Below are 22,075 nucleotides of genomic sequence, written 5' to 3' on the forward strand. Positions count from 1 at the left end.
GGATTGTGTGCCTGGATAATGTGCTCACGGTCTGACAGTCCCAGCCCGTTTCAACACAGCCGAGAATATGTGACTCACACTCTGATTTGCTTAGATGTTAGTCAGAGAACCATTGGACTACGTTAAGGACTCTCTAACACATCAGACTTCAATTGGGCCCATGCTTTTGCTCCTCAGCCTCTTTTATCAAAGGCAAACCAATCGTGCCCTCCATTGATTGCGTGACACAACTCCCACACAGCCTCCTATCACGGAGGTACGAGGCTGACACTGCAGCCTCCAATGAGTGCATTGAGGCTGACGAATAACCCCTGATTTTGTTCTACGTGACGACCCAGTTTACCATTCTCCGTCTCTTGCATGCGCACTTACTTTTTGCCAGGCACTCTGGTACACATCTCGGCCCACACTCCGTCTTACAGCATGATGCCCAGTGACCACAAGAATCATCATTCTCACAGGGAGCAGTGAAGTTCATCTTGCACACGTAATGCAGTCTGGATGAATGTGGACATGTCCCTCCGTGACCTGTAGGGAAGGCACAGATTGACATCACTCACTGATACTCCTGACCAACAGACACCATTCAATGCTCTATGTCCCACAACCAGAGCACGGTGTTAGATACAGAGTAAAGCTCCATCTTGACTGTTCCCAACAAACACTCCCAGGACAAGGAAATTACAGGGTAAAATACAGAGTAAAGATGCCTCTCCTGTCCACATCAAACACATACAGGACAGTCATAGCACGGGGTTAGATATAGAATAAAGAAACCTCTACACTGTCCCATCAATGACACCGAAGACAAGTGCAGCACGGGCTAGACACAGAGTAACTGTGTTAGATTGAGTGATTGGCTGGTGGCCAATGAATTGAATGAAATGGCTGGGTTCTGCCTTGTAACAGGTGGTGATTTGACCCTATCCCACTGGAATGCTTTTCAGAGTCCCAAGGTTTCAGTTTTGATTTTGACAGCATGGAAGCAAGACTCGGCTATCTCTCTCCAGAAAGGCTGATGTGAACCGTTGAGGATTCGGAATCCAGGTTTTCTCCATTTTGGCTTGGTCAGAACAGAACTGACTCCATTTTGAACATCACAGAAATACGTAGACACAATTTGTATTTGGAGACCTATAGATGTATCCTTCTCTTCGATCCCAACACTTATTTAGGAAGTCTTCAATGACATGGATCCACGACCGACAGAGGTAGGGGGTTTTGTCATGAGTGACGTATCCGAACATTGTGCATTAGAAAGTAACTGAAATCCTGTTAACTGTTTGAGACAAAGAAATGTAACCTCCTCTCGAGAGAGCTACTCGGACTCTTAACAGAGAAACTGATTTCCCTCTTTTGGTGGCTGAGCCTGATATAGGCTTGTAAGATAGTCCCTTCAGATCTTGAATACCTAAACCCCACTCACACTTGCAATAACTGAAATAATTGTGCATGCAGGTGCAATGGGGGGCGTGGAACAGAATCACAGATGCCCATTGCATGCTAGCCTATCTTACAATGGATACAAACAAACTGTTACTTTAATCAGACTTTGTAACAGCATGTGAGCACTTTGGAATGGTACACTTTTTTAGATCATTATTATCCAATACTATATATTAACTGAAAGATAATGAGACTGCTTTAGAATGTCACATTTTAAACTGGGACTGTTGTTACACACTTACCTTGTGTATTCACTCTGTATTGTGGCCATGTATCTGTATTATACTCACTCTATATAAACGCAAGTATAACTTGTATTATAATTTTTTTATACCAGTAATATAAAATCATAGAATCCCTACAGTGCAGAAGGAGGCCATTCGGCCCATCGAGTCTGAACCGACTCACTGAAAGAGCACCCTACAGAGGCCTTCTCCGCCGGCTTATCTCCTTTATCGTGACAGCCATGTAACACTCAGCTCAATAAAGACATTGCACTAGAAACACTATCGTCTTTGAAGTCATCTGTTGTCTTCAAAGTAAAAAGGCCTAGTGCAGCTTTCAAGGCTGCTGTGAAACTGGCTGGAGCCTCATAGTGAGTTCACTGATAAGCACAGGAATACAGGCTACTGGTGCCAGCCTGTTACAGGGAGGGTGGCAGCCATTAATCCATCCTCTGTTGGATGAAGGTGTCTTAGGTTGGCTAATTCCTGGAGATGTGACCTGGTATCAATTCTAAAGTCACAAGAGGAGACTTCCTAAACATTCAGGATGATAATGTCATCAAATATTTATTGGTGGAAAACAAGGATACAGAATGGTGGAGGTATGGGAGGTATGGTACACACGGGAGCGATATGCCATCAATGAACACACGACGAGTGGTGAACGTAACTGAGGCTTTAATACCTTTATGCATGATACCGAGGGGAGGAGCCACAGGCAGAGCCAGCAGGGACAGGCCCAGGCATGTAACAATACAATACAATACAGTGGTTTACCACATTCACCCCCTGTTAAAAAAGAGTCCAGCGTGGGTGAAGTGGGCTTAAAGATCAAGTCTGTCGGGGGACTTGACCTTCCGCTGTGATCGCCTCAGTCCCGGCTGTGGTGTGGACACCTGCGTGTCCGGGAGCATGTTGCCCTCTTCTTCACCCAGTTGCTGAGTCGGTGGAGCGGGGGACGGGGGGCGGTGTATGGGCGGGGATGGTGGCGATGGTCGCTGGGGAACCTGCAGGTGCCAAATCCCGAAGCAAGACTGTGTCCTGTCGCCCTTCATGATGTGCCATGGAGGCATATTGTGGATTGGCATGGAGGAGCAGGACCTTCTCGATGTGGGGGATCTGATTCATGGCTCCTTGCATGCTTCCGGAGGAGGACGGGCCCTGGGACTGTCTGCCAGGACGGGAGCGAGACCCCGGAGGTGGACTTCCTAGGGAAGGCAAACATACGCTCGTGACGAGTCTCATTGGTGGCAGTACACAGGAGCGACCGGATGGAGTGGACTGCATCAGGGAGGACCTCCTGCTAGCAGGAGACTGGGAGACTTCTAGACCGTAGGTCCAGGAGGACGGCCTTCCAGACCGTCACGTCTCCGTCTCCACCTGTCCGTTGCCCTGAGGGTTGTAGCTGGTCGTCCTGCTGGAGGCGATGCCCTTGCTCAGCAGGAACTGATGCAACTCGTTGCTCATGAAGGAGGAACCCCGATCGCTATGGATGTAGGTGGGGAACCCGAACAAGGTGAAAAGACTGGGCTGGGCCGTGATGACGGTGGCAGAGGTCATGTCAGGGCATGGGATGGCAAAGGGGAATCTTGAGTACTCGTCAACAATGTTGAGGAAGTACACGTAACGATCAGTGGAGGGGAGGGGCCCTTTGAAATCGACACTACGCCTTTACCAGGTGCTCTCTGTCTGGCCGATAGAAGTGCAGTTTGCACTCTGTGCAGACCTGGCAGTCCCTGGTCACGGTCCTGACCTCCTCGATGGAGTAAGGCAGGTTGAGAGCCTTGATTAAAGTGATGGAAACGGGTAACCCCCGGGTGATAGAGGTCATTGTGGAGAGCCCGGAGTCGGTCACCTTGTGCGCTGGCACATGTACCATGGGATAGGGCATCTGGGGGCTCATTGAGCTTCCCAGGTCGATACAAGATATCGTAGTTGTAGGTGGAGAGCTCGATCCTCCACCTCAGAATCTTGTCGTTGTTGATCTTGCCCCGCTGTGTGTTATTGAACATGAAGGCAACCGACCGTTGGTCAGCGAGGAGAGTGAATCGACTGCCGGCCAGGTAATGCCTCCAATGTCGCACAGCTTCTACAATGGCTTGGGCTTCCTTTTCGATGGAGGAGTGTCGAATTTCGGAGGCATGGAGGGTACGGGAGAAGAAAGCCACGGGCCTGCCCGCCTGGTTGACGGTAGCGGTCAGCGCAAAGTCCGACGCATCGCTCTCCACCTGGAACGGAATGGACTCGTCCACAGTGTGCATCACGGCTTTGGCAATATCTGCCTTTCTGCGGTTGAAGGCCATGCGGGCCTCAGCCATTAGGGAAAAACGGTGGATTTAATAAGTGCGCGGGCCTTGTCTACATAATTGGGGAACCACTGGGCATAGTCGGAGAAGAACTCTAGTCACATCTTCAGGGCCTTGGGGCAGTGGGGGAGGGGGAGTTCCAGGAGGGGGCAGATCCAGTCGGTGTCGGGCCGTCGGACTCCGTTTTCCACAACGTAGCCAAGGATGGCTCGGCGGGTTGTACGGAAAACACATTTTTCCTTATTGTAAGTGAGGTTCAGGAGTTGAGCGGTGTGGAGGAAATGCCGGAGGTTTTCGTCATGGTCCTGCTGGTCATGCCGCAGATGGTGACATTATCTATGGACGGGAATGTGGCCCGCAGTCCGTACTGGTCAACCATCCGGTGCATTTCTCGTTGGAAGACCGAGACCCCATTGGTGACGCCGAAGGGAACCCTGAGGAAGTGGTAGAGGCGGCCATCTGTCGCGAAGGCAGTGTATTGGCGGTCCTCCGGGCGTATAGGGAGCTGGTGGTATGCGGACTTCAAGTCAACTGTGGAGAACACTCGATACTGCGCAATTTGATTGACCATGTCAGATATGCGGGGGAGGGGGTACGCATCGAGCTGTGTGTACCGGGTTATGGTCTGATTGTAGTCGATGACCAACCGGTGCTTCTCCCCAGTCTTGACGACCAGCACTTGGGCTCTCCAGGGGCTGTTACTCTCCTCAATGACCCCGTCTCGTAGGAGCCGCCGGACATTCGACCTGATAAAGGTCCTATCCCTGGCACTGTATCGCCTGCTCCTAGTAGCGACAGGCTTACAGTCCGGGGTGAGGTTAGCAAAGAGCGAGGGTGGGGCGACCTTAAGGCTCGCGAGGCTACAGACGGTGAGGGGAGGGCAGGGGTCCGCCAAACTTTAACGTAATGCTTTGGAGGCGGCACTGGAAGTCGAACTCCAGTAATAGGGCAGCGCAGAGATGGGGAAGGACGTAGAGTTTGAAGTTAGTGTACTCTACGCCTTGTACAGTAAGGGTCGCAACATAGTGCCCCCGGATTTCTACTGCACATGATCTGGAAGCCAGGGAGATTTTCTGGGTCGCAGGTAAGATTGGGAGGGAGCAGCGCCTTACCGTATCTGGGTGTATGAAGCTGTCTGTGCTCCCGGAATCGAAAAGGCAGGCCGTCTCATGCCCATTGATCCAGACCGTCATCCTCGATTTTGTGAGGTGATGGGGCCATGGCTGGTTGAGCGTGATGGAGGCGAGCATCAGAAGGTGATGGGTAGCCCGGTCAGAGGTAGCGGTGGCCAGCGGACAATCGGCTGAGCAGGCCCCTTGTGAGGCTGCGGAGTGGTCCCAAAATGGCGGCCCCCATGGGTCGCGAGTGGCGGGTGAAGTACAAAATGGCGTTAAAGATGGCAGCCCCCATGTGTCGCATGTGGCGGCTGAAATCGAAGATGGCTGCGAAGATGGCGGCGCCCATGGGTCACACATGGCGGGTGACGTGGCAGATGGGGGCAGCCCCGACAGGCAGCAGGCAGCGTTGCTGGGCCTAGAAGCTCTAAGGAGAGATATCGGGCCTCACAGGCTTTCGCAAAGTGGCCCTTCCTCCCACACCTGTTGCAAGTTGCGTTCCGTGCAGGGCAGCGTTGTCCGGGATGATTACCCTGGCCGCAAAAGTAGTACTTCGGACGTCTGGCGTTGGCGGGCTGCAGCGCGGCACAGGTTTGCACCACACGCGGGTCGGATGATGGCGGCGCCCATGAGGTCCATGAGGGGGCCGCGAAGTCGGAGGTGTAGGCCTCCATGTTCTGGTAGCCCCCCTCCAGTGGGTTTGAGAGTTGCACTGTCTCTGGGACGCCGAGCGTACTCCCTTCTAGCAATCGCTGGCGGATGTTGTTTGATTTCATGCCTGCGACATAAACGTCCCTGACCAACAGCTCCGCGTGTTGGGTAGCCGATACCGCCTGGCATCACAGTTCCGGCAGAGTACCCGCAAGGCACGCAGGAATTTTGCTAGTGACTCCCCAGGGCGTTGTCGTCTCATGGCAAGAAGGTGCCCAGCACACACCTCGTTCACAGACTTAACATCGTGTGCCTTCAGCAGCGTTATCGCCTCCGTATACGAGGGGGCGTCCCTGATGAGAAGAAAGACTTGCGGGCTCACCCTTGCGTGGAGGATCTGCTTCTTTTGGAGGTCGGTGAAGTCTTCGGTGAAGGATCTGAGGTACGCTTCGAAGCAGCTTAGCCAGTTCTCGAATGTTGCAGCGGTGTTGACTGTCTGTGGGTCTAGCTCCATGCGATCAGGCTTGAGTGATGAATTCATCTTAGATGTTTAGTGTATTAAATTGATATGCCATCAATGAACACATGACGAGTGGTGAACGTAACTGAGGCGTTAATGCACGAAACAGAAAGCCTCCTGGCCTCGGATCCGAACTGGATCAGAGGCGGAGACCAGCCACCTTTATACATGAGCCCGATGGGAGGAGCCACAGGTGGAGCCAGCAGGGACAAGCCGAGACATGTAACAATACAGTACAATACAATACAGTGGTTTACCACAGGGAGGTACAGGCGAAGAGTGTAAAAAGCCGATGAACAGTATTCAATGCTTGATCCTGGTTTACTTTTTTGAGTCTAACAGCCATCTGCCTCTCTCTCTCTAGAAATGCTGTTGTGAGTTATATCCCTCTCTCTATATATATGTCGATCTCTCCAGAATGCCTGTGTGATTGCTCTCTCTCTCCAGAAGGCCTGTGAGTGCAGTATTGGGCCTAGTGCTCTAATTCACCGTGCACTATCCCAGGGTGTCTTAACATCATCAAAGACCCCCAACACAGGACAGCATAGGGTTACATACAGTGTAAATCTCGAGTCTGGAGGTGAGAGAACCAGGCAGGTGAGGCTTGGACAGTCCATATTCCTTACCTTGAAACTTGAGCTTCATCACACATCTGTTCCCACATCCAGCCTCACAACAGCTCTGCCAAATATCACAATCATCATCGCTGGAACATCGATTTCCCAGTTTCATCTGACAAATGGGAGTGAGTCGCGATTCTGCTGGGCATTCAAAGACCTCCTCTGTAGACACAAGAACATTTTGGGTGTCAAATTGAACTGATTCTGGAGAGAGACAATGGTCGCAACATAAGGAATAGGAGGAAGAGGCCATTCGGCCCCTCCTATCTGCCCCGCCATTCAATAAGATTCTTAACTGAATGAAAAGCTTAACTCCAATAATCCTGCCTCCTCTATATTTCACTTGATTCCATTCAGAGTCCAAACATCAATCCATCTCAGTCATGAGTATACTCAACAACTGAGCAATTCTGGCTGTGATGAATGTATAAATTTCAGTTATATTGTATTCTAAGTATTGGTGAAGTCAGGGATAAAAGCCGACATTACAGTATGTTCGACTGTTAGACTGCTGCAGTCATGTTTTTAAAAGAATATTGATTTGAAAGACAAGCAATCTCTTTCTTGAAGAATAACTGTAAAGAAAATATCCTTCAGGCCAAATGTTATTTACGGTGGATTGAGAGCTGGGATGGTTTATTTTCTTGTTGTTTATGTGGGAATAAAGATTGCAAGTAAGGCTATTGTATTTCTCTGTGTTGAGCAGTGTTGTTTTGGGGGTAATTGTGAGCTACTTTTGCGTGTGATGATAAAGATTTCAATACTTTGCTAGTAATATAGTTTTGTTTTAAAATACCAAACCCCTATTTCTTTGTACAATCACTCCTGCAACAATGTATCCTTTCCTCACATTCTTACCAAATAAAATAAACTATTGTTTTTTTTACAGTATCGCTGTTGAGGTATGGTCTGGGATTGTAATATGGCTCTCTGGATCGAGAATTGCAAAGATTACCAACCCTCTCACCCCTGTCACAATACTCCCTTCACTCTATATCAACCATTTTTCCCCTTATATATACTCTCTCATGCAACTGTCCTCTCTCATGCGTCCTCTCTCACAAGTTCTCTGCTTGTTCAGGCACACTCCCCCCTTTCTCACCTGCCCTCTCCCCTCTATCATGTGCCCTCTCTCACACGTCATCAACCCTCTCCCAAATTCCATCTCCCCTTTTCCATGTGCCCTGTCCACTCTCCGCACTCACACTATCACTGTCCTGCTCAACTCCATCTTCTCTCACTCACCCTGTCCCCTCTAAGTCACCCTCTCCCCTTTCAAAACTCTACTCTTTTCCAGATCCTCCCAGTATTGTTCTCACCCTTCTTGTGGAAGGTGTAGACACATCGTTTCCCACAATCTCCGACTTGACAGCACTTCTTCCAGCCTGTGCAATCCTCGTCTCGCTCACACTTCTCCGCCTCCCCCTTGTCACAGATGTGTTGCGTCGTGGAAAGTTCTGGACATTCCCTGTTACTCTTCCCTGCTTTAAAAATGAGAATGCAACGAGAGGCAAGTTTTGCAAATCAACAACTAAAATACCAAGAATGTTAGAGATTCCAGGGACAGGGAGAGAGGGCGACAGTCCAAGGAGGGATTTGGAAACAAGGATGATGATTCTAAATTTGAGGAAATGCCAGACAAATGGAACATTGTCTTTTATTTCCAGAGGAATCAATTTAAAATAAGTGAAGTTTTGCTCCAGTTGTACAGGTTGCAAAGTGACCACATCTGGAGTACTGTGCATGATTTTGGAATCCGTACTTAAGGAATTACTTAAATTATATTCAGAGCCATTCAGAGAGGGCTGGCTTGACTGATTCCTGGGATGGAGGGAGGATTAGTTTATGAAGAAATGTTGAGCAGTTTGGGTCTGTCTCCATTGGATTCAGAAAAATGAGAGATGATCTTATTGAAAAATACAAGATCCTGATGGGGGCCTGTCAGGGTGGATGCTGGGATGATGTTTCCCCCTCATGGGGAAAGACTATGACTTGACGACTGGCGATCAGGATAATTTCATTCTCTGTGTGGGGTGTGAGGTTGTAGAATTGACTTCTCCAGAAAGCAGCACCGGCTGGGTCATTGAATGTATTCAAGGTCGAGATAAATAGAGTTTTGATCAGCAAGGGAGTCAAAGGGTATGGGCGGGGTCGACAGCAAGGTGAAGCTGAGGCCACAATGAGATCAGCCATGATCTGATCGAATGAGAAAGCTCCAGGATACAAAATGAACTGAGCAGCTCCATCTGGGAATTGAAGAAATCTTTATTCTTGAATGGGTTGTTGGCATTAATTGCCGATCCCTAATTGCCCTGAGAAGGTGGTGGTTGTGTTGTTCCTTGTGTCTTAAGAAAGCTCGTAGTCTTAAAGTTGAAGTATATGTTTTATTGTGAGTTCGTTCTCTCTTCAGTGCTTAATTTAAAGTTACATCTGTGCTGCTAATCTGTCTTGCTTCCAGCTCCCGTTCCTGTGAAGTGTATCCTGACTTCCTGTTTGTGTGTATTTATATCTCTCCTGTGCTCCCTCTAGTGCTTGCTCAGTTGTATTGCATCTACACAGACATACAATCACCACAGTGGTGAGCAATTCTCCTCAATACTCAACCACATTGTTATGGATCACATGGAGGCCAGACCAGATAAGGATGGCAGATTTCCCTCTCTGAGGGGCGTTAGTGAATCGGATGTGTTTTTATGTAATCAATGATAGTTATATCATAGTTTGAGATTCTGGATTTATGAATTCAATTCAAATTCCACCAGTTGCCATGGAGGGATTAAAACACATTTTCCCTGAGCATTCTTCTGTGTCTCTGGATTACGAGTACAGCGACGTTACCGTTATGTCACCATCTCCCCCTATGTATGAACTGGAACTATTCAATATGAGGTTGCCGGGACAGTTTGTCCCTCTTACCGTCTCCGAAAGCGCGATGCACACATCTTTTCCCACAGCCAGCATCGCAGCACGTTAACCACAAATCACAGTCATCATTATCCTCACAATCTTTTCCGTAATTTACATCACACATGGGTCGCAGGCGGCTGGGAGCCGGGCAGCTGCCATTCTCTGTTAGGAAACAACAAGCAGATTGGCTTAAATATGTATCAAATCTCAGGTACCTTTTCTGCAGGTCTATAGAGTGAATCTCAATTGTAACATTCAAATATTCCCAGGAAAGCTCCAGCAAAGGGAAAGATACAGAGTAAAGTTCCTTCTACAGTGTAATGACAACAGATTTCCCCCCCACACTGTAATGAATTCTCAGTTCCACCGCACTGCAATGACTCCTCACTCCCCCCACACCCGTCACTCCCCCCACAATATAATGACTCCTGACTTCCCCGCACACTAATGAATTTCACTCCCCCCACGTACCAGCCTCCACGGACAGGCGCCGGAATGTGGCGACTAGGGGCTTTTCACAGTAACTTCATTGAAGCCTACTCGTGACAATAAGCGATTTTCATTTTCATAATGAATTCTCACACCCACCACACTGCAATGACTCATCACTCCCCCACACTGTAATGACTCCTGACTTCCCCACACACTAATGAATTTCACTCCCCCCACCCTATAATAAATTTTTACACCCACCACACTGTAATGAATTCTCAGTCGCCGAACACTGTAATGAATTCTCAGTCGCCCAACACTGTAATGAATTCTCAGTCCCCCCACACTGTAATGAATTCTCAGTCCCTCCATACTATAATGACTCCTGACTTCCCCCACACACTGATGAATTCTCATTCCCCCCACACTGTAATAAATTCTCAATCTCCCCCACACTGTAATGACGCCTCACTCACCCACACTGGAGCGACTCCTCACTCCCACCACACAGTAACGATTCCTCAATCTCCCCCACGCTGAAATTATTCCTTACTCCCCCAATCATGAATCCTCACTATCCCCCCACACTGAACTCACTGTGTCTGACTGGTCACATGGTCACACCCAGATAGCTTGGTCACTTGGGCAGAGATGTGGCAAATGGAGTTTAATCCGGACAAATGTGGGGAAATGCATTTTTGTGGGAGTATAGAAAGATCTGGGTGTACAGTACCACAGATCTTTGAAAGTGGCAACACAAGTGGACAAGGTAGTCAAGAAAGCTTACGGAATGCATGCCTTCATTGGATGGGCCATCGAGTATAACAACTGGCAAGTGATGAATCCTCACTCCCCCACACACTCTAATCAATCCTCAGTTCTCCCAAACTGTAATGACGCCTCACACCCCCCAGACTGTGATAAATCCTCACTCACCCACACTGTAAATGAATTCTCACCTCCCCCACACTGTAATGACACCTTATTCCCCCGTACTGTAATGAGTCCTCACTTTCCCCAAACTGCAATGACTCCTCACTCCCCCACACTGTAATGGCTCCTCACTTTCCCCACACTGTCATGAATTCTCAGTTCCCCCACACTGTACTGACTCCTCATTATCCACTCTCTGGAATTCCTCACCTCCTTTGAAGAACTTGAAGACACATCTCTTTCCACAGCCAGCATCGCAGCACATCTGCCAATGGTCACAGTCCGCATCTTCCTCACATTCATCTCCGAGCTTCAAGCTGCAAACTTTGCTCAGTGAGCTGCTGGATGGACACTGATCGTTCTCTTCTTTATCGGAAGACAGAAAGAGATCATTAACTGGCCCTTTATAAACACAGGTACAAAGTACAAAAGCTAAAGATTCCTCCTCAAACATTTTATAAATCACTGCTTCAGCGTGAGCTGGAAGGTTGTGTTCAAATGCCCGTTGCCCACTTTCGGAAGGACGTCAAGGCCTTTGAGATACTGAAGAGCAGGAGAGAGACAAATTGGACAATTCTTTCAAAGACCTGGAACAGACTTGAAGGTCAGAATGGCCTCTTGGTGTGCTGTCCGCTCAGGTTCAATCCAGCTTTTCTTTGTGTTGATAATTGAGGAGATATTAGGGCGAGGTGACCAAAAGATTAGTTAAAGAACTCAGTTTATATTCTTAAAGGAGGAAAGAGCTGCAGAGGCAGTTAAGGAGGGAATTCCAGGGACGGCACATGTCACAGTGGTTAGCACTGCTACCTATGGCACTGAGAACTCAGGTTCAAATCCCGGCCCAGGGTCACTGTCCATGTGGAGTTTGCACATTCTCCCCGTGTCTGCATGGGTATCACCCCCACAACCCAAAGATGTCCAGGTTAGGAGGATTGGCCATGCTAAATTGCCCCCTAATTGGAAAAAAATAATTGGGCACCCAAAATTTATGAAAAAAATATTTTTTATAAAAGGAGGGAATTCCAGAATTCAGGACCCAGGCAACATAAGTTGTGTTGGTAAATGTTGGACAAAATGCAGGACAGCGAGTAGAGGATTATGGGTGAACCATTCTCAATATCCACTGAACGTGTCCTTGGGTGAAGTGGAGAGAGGTGGTGGACAATTCTGGCCAAATACAACACGTGACCAATCAGTTAACGGGGCTGCAGCATGTGACCAGATACAGGACACGTAGGACAATTCATCAGGTGAGCAATGAGGCACAGGGCAACAGACAATGTGACCAATCACACACATATCCCTGGATCATGTCACCAATCAAACACAAGGCCGCAGACAAAGAACAAAAAACAATACAGCACAGGAATAGGCCCTTCGGCCCTCCAAACCTGTACCGGCCATGATACCAAAACCCTTAGTACTTCCTTGTGCTCTATCCCTCTATACCCACTCTATCCATGTGTTTGCCAAGATGCCATTTGAACGACATTAATGTATCTGCTTCCACAACCTCCCCTGGCAACGCGTTCCAGGTATTCGCCACTCTCTGCGGAAAAAAACTGCCTCGCACATCTCCTCTAAACTTTGCCCCATGGACTTTAAACGGATGCACCCTGGTGACTGACTTCTTCCCAGGGAAAGAGTGCCTGCCCATGCACTCTATCCATGCCCCTCATAATCTTGTGGACCTCTATCAGGTCACCAGGGCCCTGGGGTATGTGACCAATCAGACACATAGTCGCTGGTCATGTGACCAATCAGTCACAGGACCCTGGAATTTGTGAGCAATTAGACACAAGGGGTGGAATCTCCGCACCCCCGCCGGGTCGGGGAATCGCTGGGGGACGGCATGAATCCTGCCCCCGCCGGCTGCCGAATTCTCCGGTGCCGTGCATTTGGGCCACATGGCTGCCCATTTTAGGCCGGTCCCGCCGGCGTAAATTACAAGAGGTACTTACCGGCGGAGCCTGGCCGCGTGGACGGCCTCCGGGCTCCTCGGGGGATCTGGCCCCGAAAGGTGACTCCACGGTGACCAGGCCCACAATCGGGGCTCACCGATCCACGGACGGGCCTGTGCCGCGGGGACACTCTATTCCTCCGCGTCAGGCTGCTGTGGATCTCAGCGATGGCCGACGTGGAGATGAACCCAGCCTGCGCATGCGCTGGGATGACGCCAGCATACGCTGGCGTTCCCACGCATGCGCCAACTCGCTCCGGCAGGCGGAGGCCCTTCGTCGCCGGTTGCCGTGTTGCCAAACCTGTTGCGTGCCGGCCGGCACGGCGCAAACCACTCCTGTGCTGGCCTCGCCTTGAAGTTGCAGAGGATTCTGTACCTTCGGGGCGGCCCGACGCCGGAGTGGTTCATGCCCCTCCTTCGCGCCGGAGATGCCCGCCCTGCCGATTCCCGCAGAATCCCGCCCATGGTCTGTGACCAATTGTACACAGAGTCCTGGAGCTTAGTATTGTGTCGTACACAGGGGTATATATCCTGGGGCCTGTTCCTTTGGACAGATCCTGCAGCTCTCTTCTGTTATTGTTTGTGAGTCAAAGTTAAATTGTGTTGTGCAGTGAGTTTTTTGTGGATTGTCCTTACTGTGCCAGCGAGAGTAGACACACTTCTTCCCACAGCCGATATCACAGCACTGCTTCCAGGAACTGCAGTCTTCATCATCGTTACAAGATTCACTCGAGTTGCTGGCACAGATCCTCCTCGCTCGGTACGAGTCGGGACATTCATCTCCTTCATCTGCATGAGAAAAAGTTGTGAGTTAAAGGTGGAGGGAGTTACACACAGCAAAACAGGGTTTACAGTAAGAAAGAGAGTACTGAGGGAATGCTGCACTGTCTGACGATCAATACAGAGACTGTATCACACAGTCAGAGGACCATATCGAAGGAGTGCTGCACTGTTTCACACTCTCTTCATCAGTACGTCACATTTTGTTTTGATCAAAGCATTCTTCTGTCTCTCCCTCACATTGTCTGTTTCTCTTTCCTTTTTGTCAGTGTGTCTCGCTCTCCCTCTTTCTGTCGCTATAACTCTCTCTTGTTTGCTGAGTGTAAATTTCTGCCATATTCTGCTTCATTTTTTCTCTTATTCTGCTTCAAACTATCTCATTGTCTCTCTCTTGCCCTCTCTTCTTTGTTCACTTTCTTCCTTATCCCCATGCTCTGCTGTTTCCATGCTTACCGTCATCCATGAAGCTGGTAATACAGAGTTTTCCACATTTGGTGTCACAACAGGTCTGCCAAGCATCACAATCATCATCTCCGCTGCACTGGTCTCCAAGTTTCAGATCACACATTGGGGTGAGACGGTGGGGCGCTGGACAGGTATCATCCCCTGGAATACAGAAATCGGAGATCAGTCAGGAAAACCAATTATGGAGAGATCCCTCAGGAGAATCCAAGCAAAGTGGTTTCCTTCAGGAACACATTAATGACGAATGAAGTCGCACATCTTTAATTGGAGTCAGGGGTGAAACAGCTCGGCAACAGGTTCCATCGCCAGTCTGATTAATGTAGAAATGTTTATATACATTGTATTTGCAATCTTTTGCAGTAATATTATTAAGAACCCTGGTTCAAAATACAGGCTGTGTGTCTCCTAAAGCTGTAGTTAAGGAGTCATAAGGTGAGGGAATCATTTATTCAAACCACTTTGTTGGTCACAGATAAAAGTTTAATAGAATGATGTTTAAATTTTGGCTGGTTCCCTGTGAGATAGATAATGTGAGGGTCAGTATTTAGTCCAACTAGTCTGGTACTGGGGCATCTTAATGGGTTACAGAGAACGTCATTAATTGGAGGAGCCAGATCTGACTGTAGTTTGAAATCTACTAGAATATTTTAAGTAGAACAGCGGTTTGCCATGGGATTTGAGTCTGACAAGACAGAAGGATTATTTGGTTGTTCCTGAAAAGGGTCTTTCTCTCTCTCTTTAAAAGTCTGCACAGATGAGCAAGTAACCTGTTTCATTAACTTTATTTGGTAGTGGTATTTGATTTGGATTGGGTTGCTCAATTCAAGTTCGTGGCAGGTTCAGATAGTAAGTTAAAGATTTTCTTTTATTTAAGAAGTATCATGTTAATTGTAAAGCTATTCCTTTGATGTTAATTCTGTGTTTAAATTAGTTTGTTTTCACATAAAAGGTACTTGCTGAGAGGGCACATCCTTTCCACACAGTTTTACAAATTCAAATATTTTTGGTGGTTCACATCCAGTGTCATAACTAAAGTTGAATTCTGGTCCAGTAATCTAACACCGCTCTATGCTGAGTTAGCCTCATCTCTCACATTCAGTCTCTCACATGCACATGCATGCACACAGACACAAACACAAACACACACGCTCTGACACATGCACGCCCCGACGCACGCACGCTCCGACGCACGCACGCCCCGAGACACGCACGCTCCGACACACGCACGCTCCGACACATGTACAAACCAATACACGCTCACTCCCACTCGCACACTCCCTTCCCAGCTGGTGATGAACTCAGAGCTCCATGAATAGACTCCAAGCACCACAAACCCTCTGAACCACTCACGGGACATGAAGAAGCGAGGAACACATCTCTTTCCACACTCGGCATCACAGCACGAGGACCAGGCCAAGCAGTCAGCGTCACTCTCACACACATCTCCGAGCTTCAGTTCACAGAAGTTGTCCAAACGGCTGGAAGCAGGACATTGGGTAGCTGGAAGACACAAAGATCAAACACTCCATCAAAGAGTGACAGGACAGCGACAGCGTGTGGTTAAATACAGAGGAAAGCTGAGCGATTTCTTACATCTGGTCAGGAACTTGGGGACACATCTGTTTCCACAGCTGGAATTGCAGCAAGTCTGCCAACCATCACAGGCGCTGTCATTGTGACACTGGGTGTTGAAGCTCATTGTGCAGATGTGAGTCAGTCGAGAAGATTCTGGGCATCTCCGGTCACCACCTGTAGAGTGAACAGTGATACACGGCTCAATTTGATGTGTCTAATCTGGACGTCGCTTCCCACTCACCCCACTGGTTCTTCCAGTCCCCTTGTAACCTCCATCGCTAATGAGTAGCATCTAGGAGGGGAGCGAGTGACTCGATTGATTACTTACCCTTGCCATGGAACACATGGACACACCGTCTGCCACAGGTGGTGTTACAGCAGGTCTGCCAGGCATAACAATCGTCGTCATCTTCACACAGCTCCCCGTACCTCAGCTCACACATTGTGGACAGGCGGTGTGGGGCAGGACAGTGCCCTGCTGTCAGATCTGGAGAAAGGAGAGACAGAGGTGAGAATTGGATGGGAGCGAGGATCTCAACATCAGCATGCTACATTATCAGCTCCAGTCAGCTGGCACTGTCTTTTCATTCATCTTTGTTGAGACACAGTTGATACTTTGCTGGGTCAGGTTGACCATGTGCTCTTACCTGAGAATTTCGGACTGTGCTGCTGTCCCATGAAGGAGTGGACACATCTTCTGCCACAGGAAGTCTCACAACACTGCATCCACTTGCCACAATCCTCCTCATCCTGACAGGACTGACTGTGGTTCATTCTGCACACACGATCCAGACTGGATGTATCAGGACACTTCTTGGCAGTCCAATCTATGAAACCACGAGATTGGTTAAGGCTGGAGACAGCTGAGATGGGGACAGACATAGAGAGAGCGACGGATAGAGGGACAAAGCGAGAGAGATAAAGAGTTAGACAGAGACGGGAACAGAGAGACAGAGAGAGTGAGAGGGACAGAGAGAAAGAAAGAGAGGGACAGAGAGTGAGAGATGGACAGAAGAGAGACTGCTTGAGAGAGAAAGAGAGAGCTGGAGTGAAAGACGGAGAAGAAGCGGAGAGTGAACCAGAGAGAGGGACGGAGAGGGAGATGAAAAGAGAGAGTTGGAGAGAGACAAAGAGATAGACAGGGAGACAGGAAAAGAGATGGATAGATAGACAAAGAGAGAGTGAGAGTTGGAGCTTGAGAGACAATGGGTGAGAGAGAGAGTGAGATAGACATGTATAGACAGTCAAAGGGAGAGGAAAACAGATGGATACCTGGACAAAGAGAGAGAGAGAGAGCGGAAGACGAAACCTGAGAGACAAAGGGAGAGAGTGACAGATCGAGAGACAAAGAGATTAGAAAAAGAGAGACATCATAGAATTTACAGTGCAGAAGGAGGCCATTCAGCCCATCGAGTCTGCACCGGCTCTTGGAAAGAGCACCCTACCCAAGGTCAACAACTCCACCCTATCCCCATAACCCAGTAACCCCACCCAACACCAAGGGCAAATTTGGACACTAAGGGCAATTTATCATGGCCAATCGACCTAACCAGCACATCTTTGGACTGTGGGAGGAAACCGGAGCACACGGAGAAAACCCACGCAGACACGGAGAGAACGTGCAGACTCCACACAGACAGTGACCCAAGCCGGGAATCGAACCTGGGACCCTGGAGCTGTGAAGCGATTGTGCTATCCACAATGCTACCGTGCTGCACATCGAGAGAGAGGAGAAGGGAAAGAGGAAGTGATAGAGATAGAGAAAGAGAGAGGTAGATAGAGAGATAGAGTGTGGGATAGAGAGAGAGAGGACAGATAGAGAGAGCGCGATGTTGTGTGAGTGGCAAAGAGAGGTCCAGAGAGAAAGAAGGAGAGAGACAGCCAGAGAGCCAGAAAGAGAGATGGAAAGAGAAAGAGAGAGAGAGAAAAAGGGAGACAAGAAGAGAGAAAGACAAAGAGCGAGGCAGAGAGCGAGACGTAGAGGGAGAGAGACAGACAGAGAGAGGAAGACAGAGAAAGGAATAGAGACAGGGAGAGAAAGACAGACAGGCAGGTAGAGTGAAACGGAGAGAGAGAGACAGGAACAGAGAGACAGAGAGAGAAAGAATGACACAGCGAGAAAGAGGGACAGGGAATGGGAAATGCAGAGAGAGAGAGGGACAGAGAGAGTGAGAGGGGGGGAGAGAGAGAGAGAGAGAGTGACGGTGTGAGAGAGACAGGACCAAAAATACAAAGTGATGGATGGAGATAGAGAGAGAGAGAGAGAGAGAGAGAGAGAGACTGAGACTGGACCAGAAAGAGAATCAAATGGATTAAAAGAGAGAACGATGGAGAGGGAGAGAAGAGAGAGCAGGACAGGGAAGAGGCAGAGAGACATATAATGACTGACAAAGACAGAAAAAGTGATAGAAAGAGAGACACAAAGAGAGATGGACCGAGACTGAGAGAATTATAAACAGGGAGAGAGACAGAAGCAGACGGGTCAGAGAATCCTCGGGGGGCGGCGCCAGTCCCGTCCTGCCGCCCCAACACCGGCTCCCGTATTCTCCGCCGCCAGTATTTGGGCGGGGCGGAGTCACACCACGCCAGTCGCGGGCCATTGACAACGCCCCCCTGCCGGCAATCCTCCAGGCCACGATGGGCCAAGCGGCTGTCTGTTTCTGGCAAGTCCCGCTGGCGTGGTTTAGACATGGTCCCACACGGCGGGACCTGGCAGGTAAATCGGCTGGGGCGGTCCTCGGGAAGGATGGGGGGGGGGGTGTTCGCGGGGGGATCCGACCCTGGGGGGTGCGATCGGGGCCCACCGAGCTGTGGGCGGGCCTGTGTCGTGGGGGCACTCCTTCCATGTGTGCCGGACCCTGTAGGGCTCCGCCGTGGCCGGCACGGAGAACAGAACCCCCTGTGCATGCGGCAGAATATGCCGGCTGTTCCGCGCATACGCTGGGTCACGCCGGCCCTTTGGCCCATGCACGGACTTGTGCAGTCCCTTTAGCGCTGGCTGGCGCGGCGCCAACCCATCCGGCGTCTCCTAGCCCCTGGAAGTGCAGAGGATTCCGCTACTTCTGGTCGCCCGCCGCTGGAGAGGTTCGTCGGCGTCGGGCATCGCGCCCGTTTCGGAGAATCCCACTTATCGTGAGAGACAGAGAAAGATACAGATGTGACCCACTGCAGAAATGTACAGACCTGTTGAGGATCTGTTCTTTTCGGACCAGGAACTTCCCCAATTGGATTTCCCAAAGGATGATGGAACACATCGTTTCTGACAGCCAGCGTCACAGCAACTTTGGGAACCACTGCAATCTCCATCCGACTCACACACCTTCCCGAAGGTGCTGTTGCACACACGGGCCAGATACTCTGGACGAGGACATTGCCCATCATCTATGTGAGAGAAAGAGACATACACAATCCAACATCACCGAGACACAGAGTAAAGTTCCTTCTGCACAGGCGCATCATACACTCCCAGGATAGGTACAGCATAGGGTTTGATAAAGAGGAAAACTCCCACGACACTGTCCCCATCAAACTGGTATCGCCACGGGGTCTAGATACAAAGTAAAGCTCTCTCGACACAGTCTCCATCAAACACTCGCAGGACAGGTACAGCACAGGGTTAGATACAGAGTAAAGCTCCCTCTACACTGTCCCCATCAAACACTCCCTGGTGAGGTACAGTACAGGCTGAGATACAGAGTAAAGCTTCCTCTACACTGTCCCCATCAAACACTCCCAGGGCAGGTACAGCACGGGGTTAGATACAGAGTAAAGCTCCCTCTAAACTGTCTCCATCAAGCACTCCCAGGACAGGTACAGCATGGGGTTAGATACAGAGTAAAGCTCCCTCTACACTGTCCCCATCAAACACTCCCAGGAAAGGTACAGCACGGGGTAAGATACAGAGTAAAGCTTCCCCTCCACTGTCCCCATCAAACACTCTCAGGTTAGATATACAACGATCTCAGATACAGAGGGCATGATTTAATGGCCATATCACGCCCGGCAGAAATCCAAGCGAGCCGTGTAGATTGCGGGAGGGTCCGCAATCGGGAACTGTGCCAGACGCCGACGAGGCTCCGAGAAACCAATAGCTATCAGTTAGGCCCAATCTCCACTCTATTAACAGGAAGAGCACCCTATCTAACAGCCTCCCATCATCTAATTGGCTCAGCAGTGAGTCGCCACACAGGTGCCGATTCGTGGACCAGGCGTCACTGAACCTGGGGTGTCCCCCGGCCCATTGGAGGCCCCTGGGTGGTCAGGGATTAGGCGGCGTGGACCTTGGCCCTGCCACTGGAATGTTATCACCTTGGCTTGGCTGCCAGGCTTGCACCTTGGAACTGCCACACAGGCATTGCCAAGGTGTCTGGGTGTCACCACAAAGACGGTAGGGGCATGCCCACGGTACCAGGGTGGCAGTGCCAGAGTGCCAGGATGGCACTGCCAAGCGTCAGGGACTGAGGGAGGCTGTGCGCATGGAGGGAGAGTTGAGGGGGTATATGAAGTGTGGGTGCGGGCTTGTGCAGGGTGGGTATGAAGTGGGCTCTGAAAGATGGGTTGGGTGAAGGGTGGGGGTCTAGAAGGGGAGCCGGAATGGGGTGTGGGAAGGCCTGAAAAAGTGGGTCCCTCAGTGACACCATAGTGGGGTGCCATTACTTGGGGTGGGGAGGTGCAATGCAAATGTTTGAGGAGGTGACATTCCCCATCGGTGGGGAACCCACAATCCCACCTGGAGATCGAGGCACATTTGAAAATAGTTGCCCGATCTCGGAGGAGCCAGTCTGGCAAGCAGTTTCAGCTCCCCAGTGATGAAAATAATTTTACCGTGGGCTAAACACATAGGAAACACCCCAGGCCCCAAAAAAGTGATTAACTGTGCTTAGATAGCGGGGAGGAATTCAAAGGCAGAACTGCCAGCAAACCCCACAACACATAAACACTTGGAAACATTTCCATTAGATTGTGCCCAGAGTAAAGTTCCCTCAACATTGTCACCATCAAACACTCCCAGGACAGGTACATCACGGGGTTAGATACAGAGTAAAGCTCCCTCTACAGCGGCCACATTCACCACACACATCAAACACTGGCAGGATAAGAAAAGTACCGGTTAGACATGGAGTGAAGCTCAGCCACGTGACTCACCTCCTCTGGAAAAGCTGTAGACACACCTGGTCCCACAAGGAGTAAAGCAGCACGTCTGAAATTTGCCACAGTCACTCTCACTGCTACAGGCCTTCCCCATGGTCGAATTACACACATAGCTCAGTTGACTGGGGCTGAAGCACTCTCCCGGTTTGTCACCTACAAGGACAACAATTGGATATAAGGGTCAGTCTGCACAGGAGGGAATAGTGGGGCAGGATTCACCATGGGAATTCTCTCAGTGTTTTCAGTTCTTCAGAGTTTGATAGGCATTGGATTAATGGTCCTGATGCACTATCAATGACCACAGAAACGAGCATGTAGTCCGAATTGAAGGCTTTAATCGACAAGATGTTTCCCCAGCAGCTCAAGTGCAGAAAAGGCAGCTGCAGGGGTAACACAGGTTCTTATACCCCGCCTCAATGGGCGGAGCTACCTTACATTCTGACCAATGGGTTACAAACCATTGGGCCAATGAGCAGCGAGCCTTCTCCACCAATGGTGGCTCAGCACTCCCAGGTACCGTAGTACCTCTAGTCATACTACCACAGGTCCTAGTTTCCCCGGCACCCTGGGTCATGAACCAAGCATCTTGTAGTTTTCAATTTTCACTTCCTGAACCTCGTGAAGCTGCATCTGGCAACTGAAAATCTGACCCCGGCCTTCAGAGCCCAGCGTCTTTGATACTGAACTGTGAAACCATTCATAGTCACGCCTGAGGCAGCACAGTGGCACAGAGGTTAGTACTGCTGCCTCACATTACCTGGGAGCCGGGATTGATGCTGGCCTTGGGTGACTGTGTGGAGTTTGTACATTCTCCCCATGTCTGTGAGGGTTTCCGCCAGCTGCTCCTCTTTCCTCCCACAGTACAAAGATGTGTAGGTGATGTGGATTGGCCATGATAAATGCACAGGGTCACGGGGATAGGGCAGGGTGTGGGCATATGTACATTGCTCTTTCGGAGAGCCATTGCAAACATGATGGGCCGAATGGCCT

At 49.8% G+C, this 22,075-nt stretch overlaps 1 protein-coding gene across 1 annotated transcript in view; it reads right to left on the minus strand.

Moving 5' to 3' along the window:
• The window catches only part of LOC119951020, an 81,448-nt gene that overhangs the window by 9,220 nt on the left and 50,153 nt on the right, over window positions 1-22,075 (minus strand). The window contains exons 33-45 of the mRNA XM_038774053.1: window positions 21,080-21,238; window positions 19,118-19,315; window positions 16,582-16,761; window positions 16,263-16,421; window positions 15,953-16,108; window positions 15,710-15,859; window positions 14,348-14,500; window positions 13,751-13,903; window positions 11,365-11,520; window positions 9,799-9,951; window positions 8,202-8,366; window positions 6,889-7,044; window positions 373-528 (exon numbers count right to left, since the gene is read on the minus strand). Coding sequence (XP_038629981.1) covers window positions 373-528; window positions 6,889-7,044; window positions 8,202-8,366; window positions 9,799-9,951; window positions 11,365-11,520; window positions 13,751-13,903; window positions 14,348-14,500; window positions 15,710-15,859; window positions 15,953-16,108; window positions 16,263-16,421; window positions 16,582-16,761; window positions 19,118-19,315; window positions 21,080-21,238 — 2,094 coding nt within the window. The remainder of the gene's footprint in view (window positions 1-372; window positions 529-6,888; window positions 7,045-8,201; window positions 8,367-9,798; window positions 9,952-11,364; window positions 11,521-13,750; window positions 13,904-14,347; window positions 14,501-15,709; window positions 15,860-15,952; window positions 16,109-16,262; window positions 16,422-16,581; window positions 16,762-19,117; window positions 19,316-21,079; window positions 21,239-22,075) is intronic.

The sequence above is a fragment of the Scyliorhinus canicula genome, chromosome 16 (genome assembly GCF_902713615.1).
Source record: "Scyliorhinus canicula chromosome 16, sScyCan1.1, whole genome shotgun sequence".
Taxonomy (NCBI): Eukaryota; Metazoa; Chordata; class Chondrichthyes; order Carcharhiniformes; family Scyliorhinidae; genus Scyliorhinus; species Scyliorhinus canicula.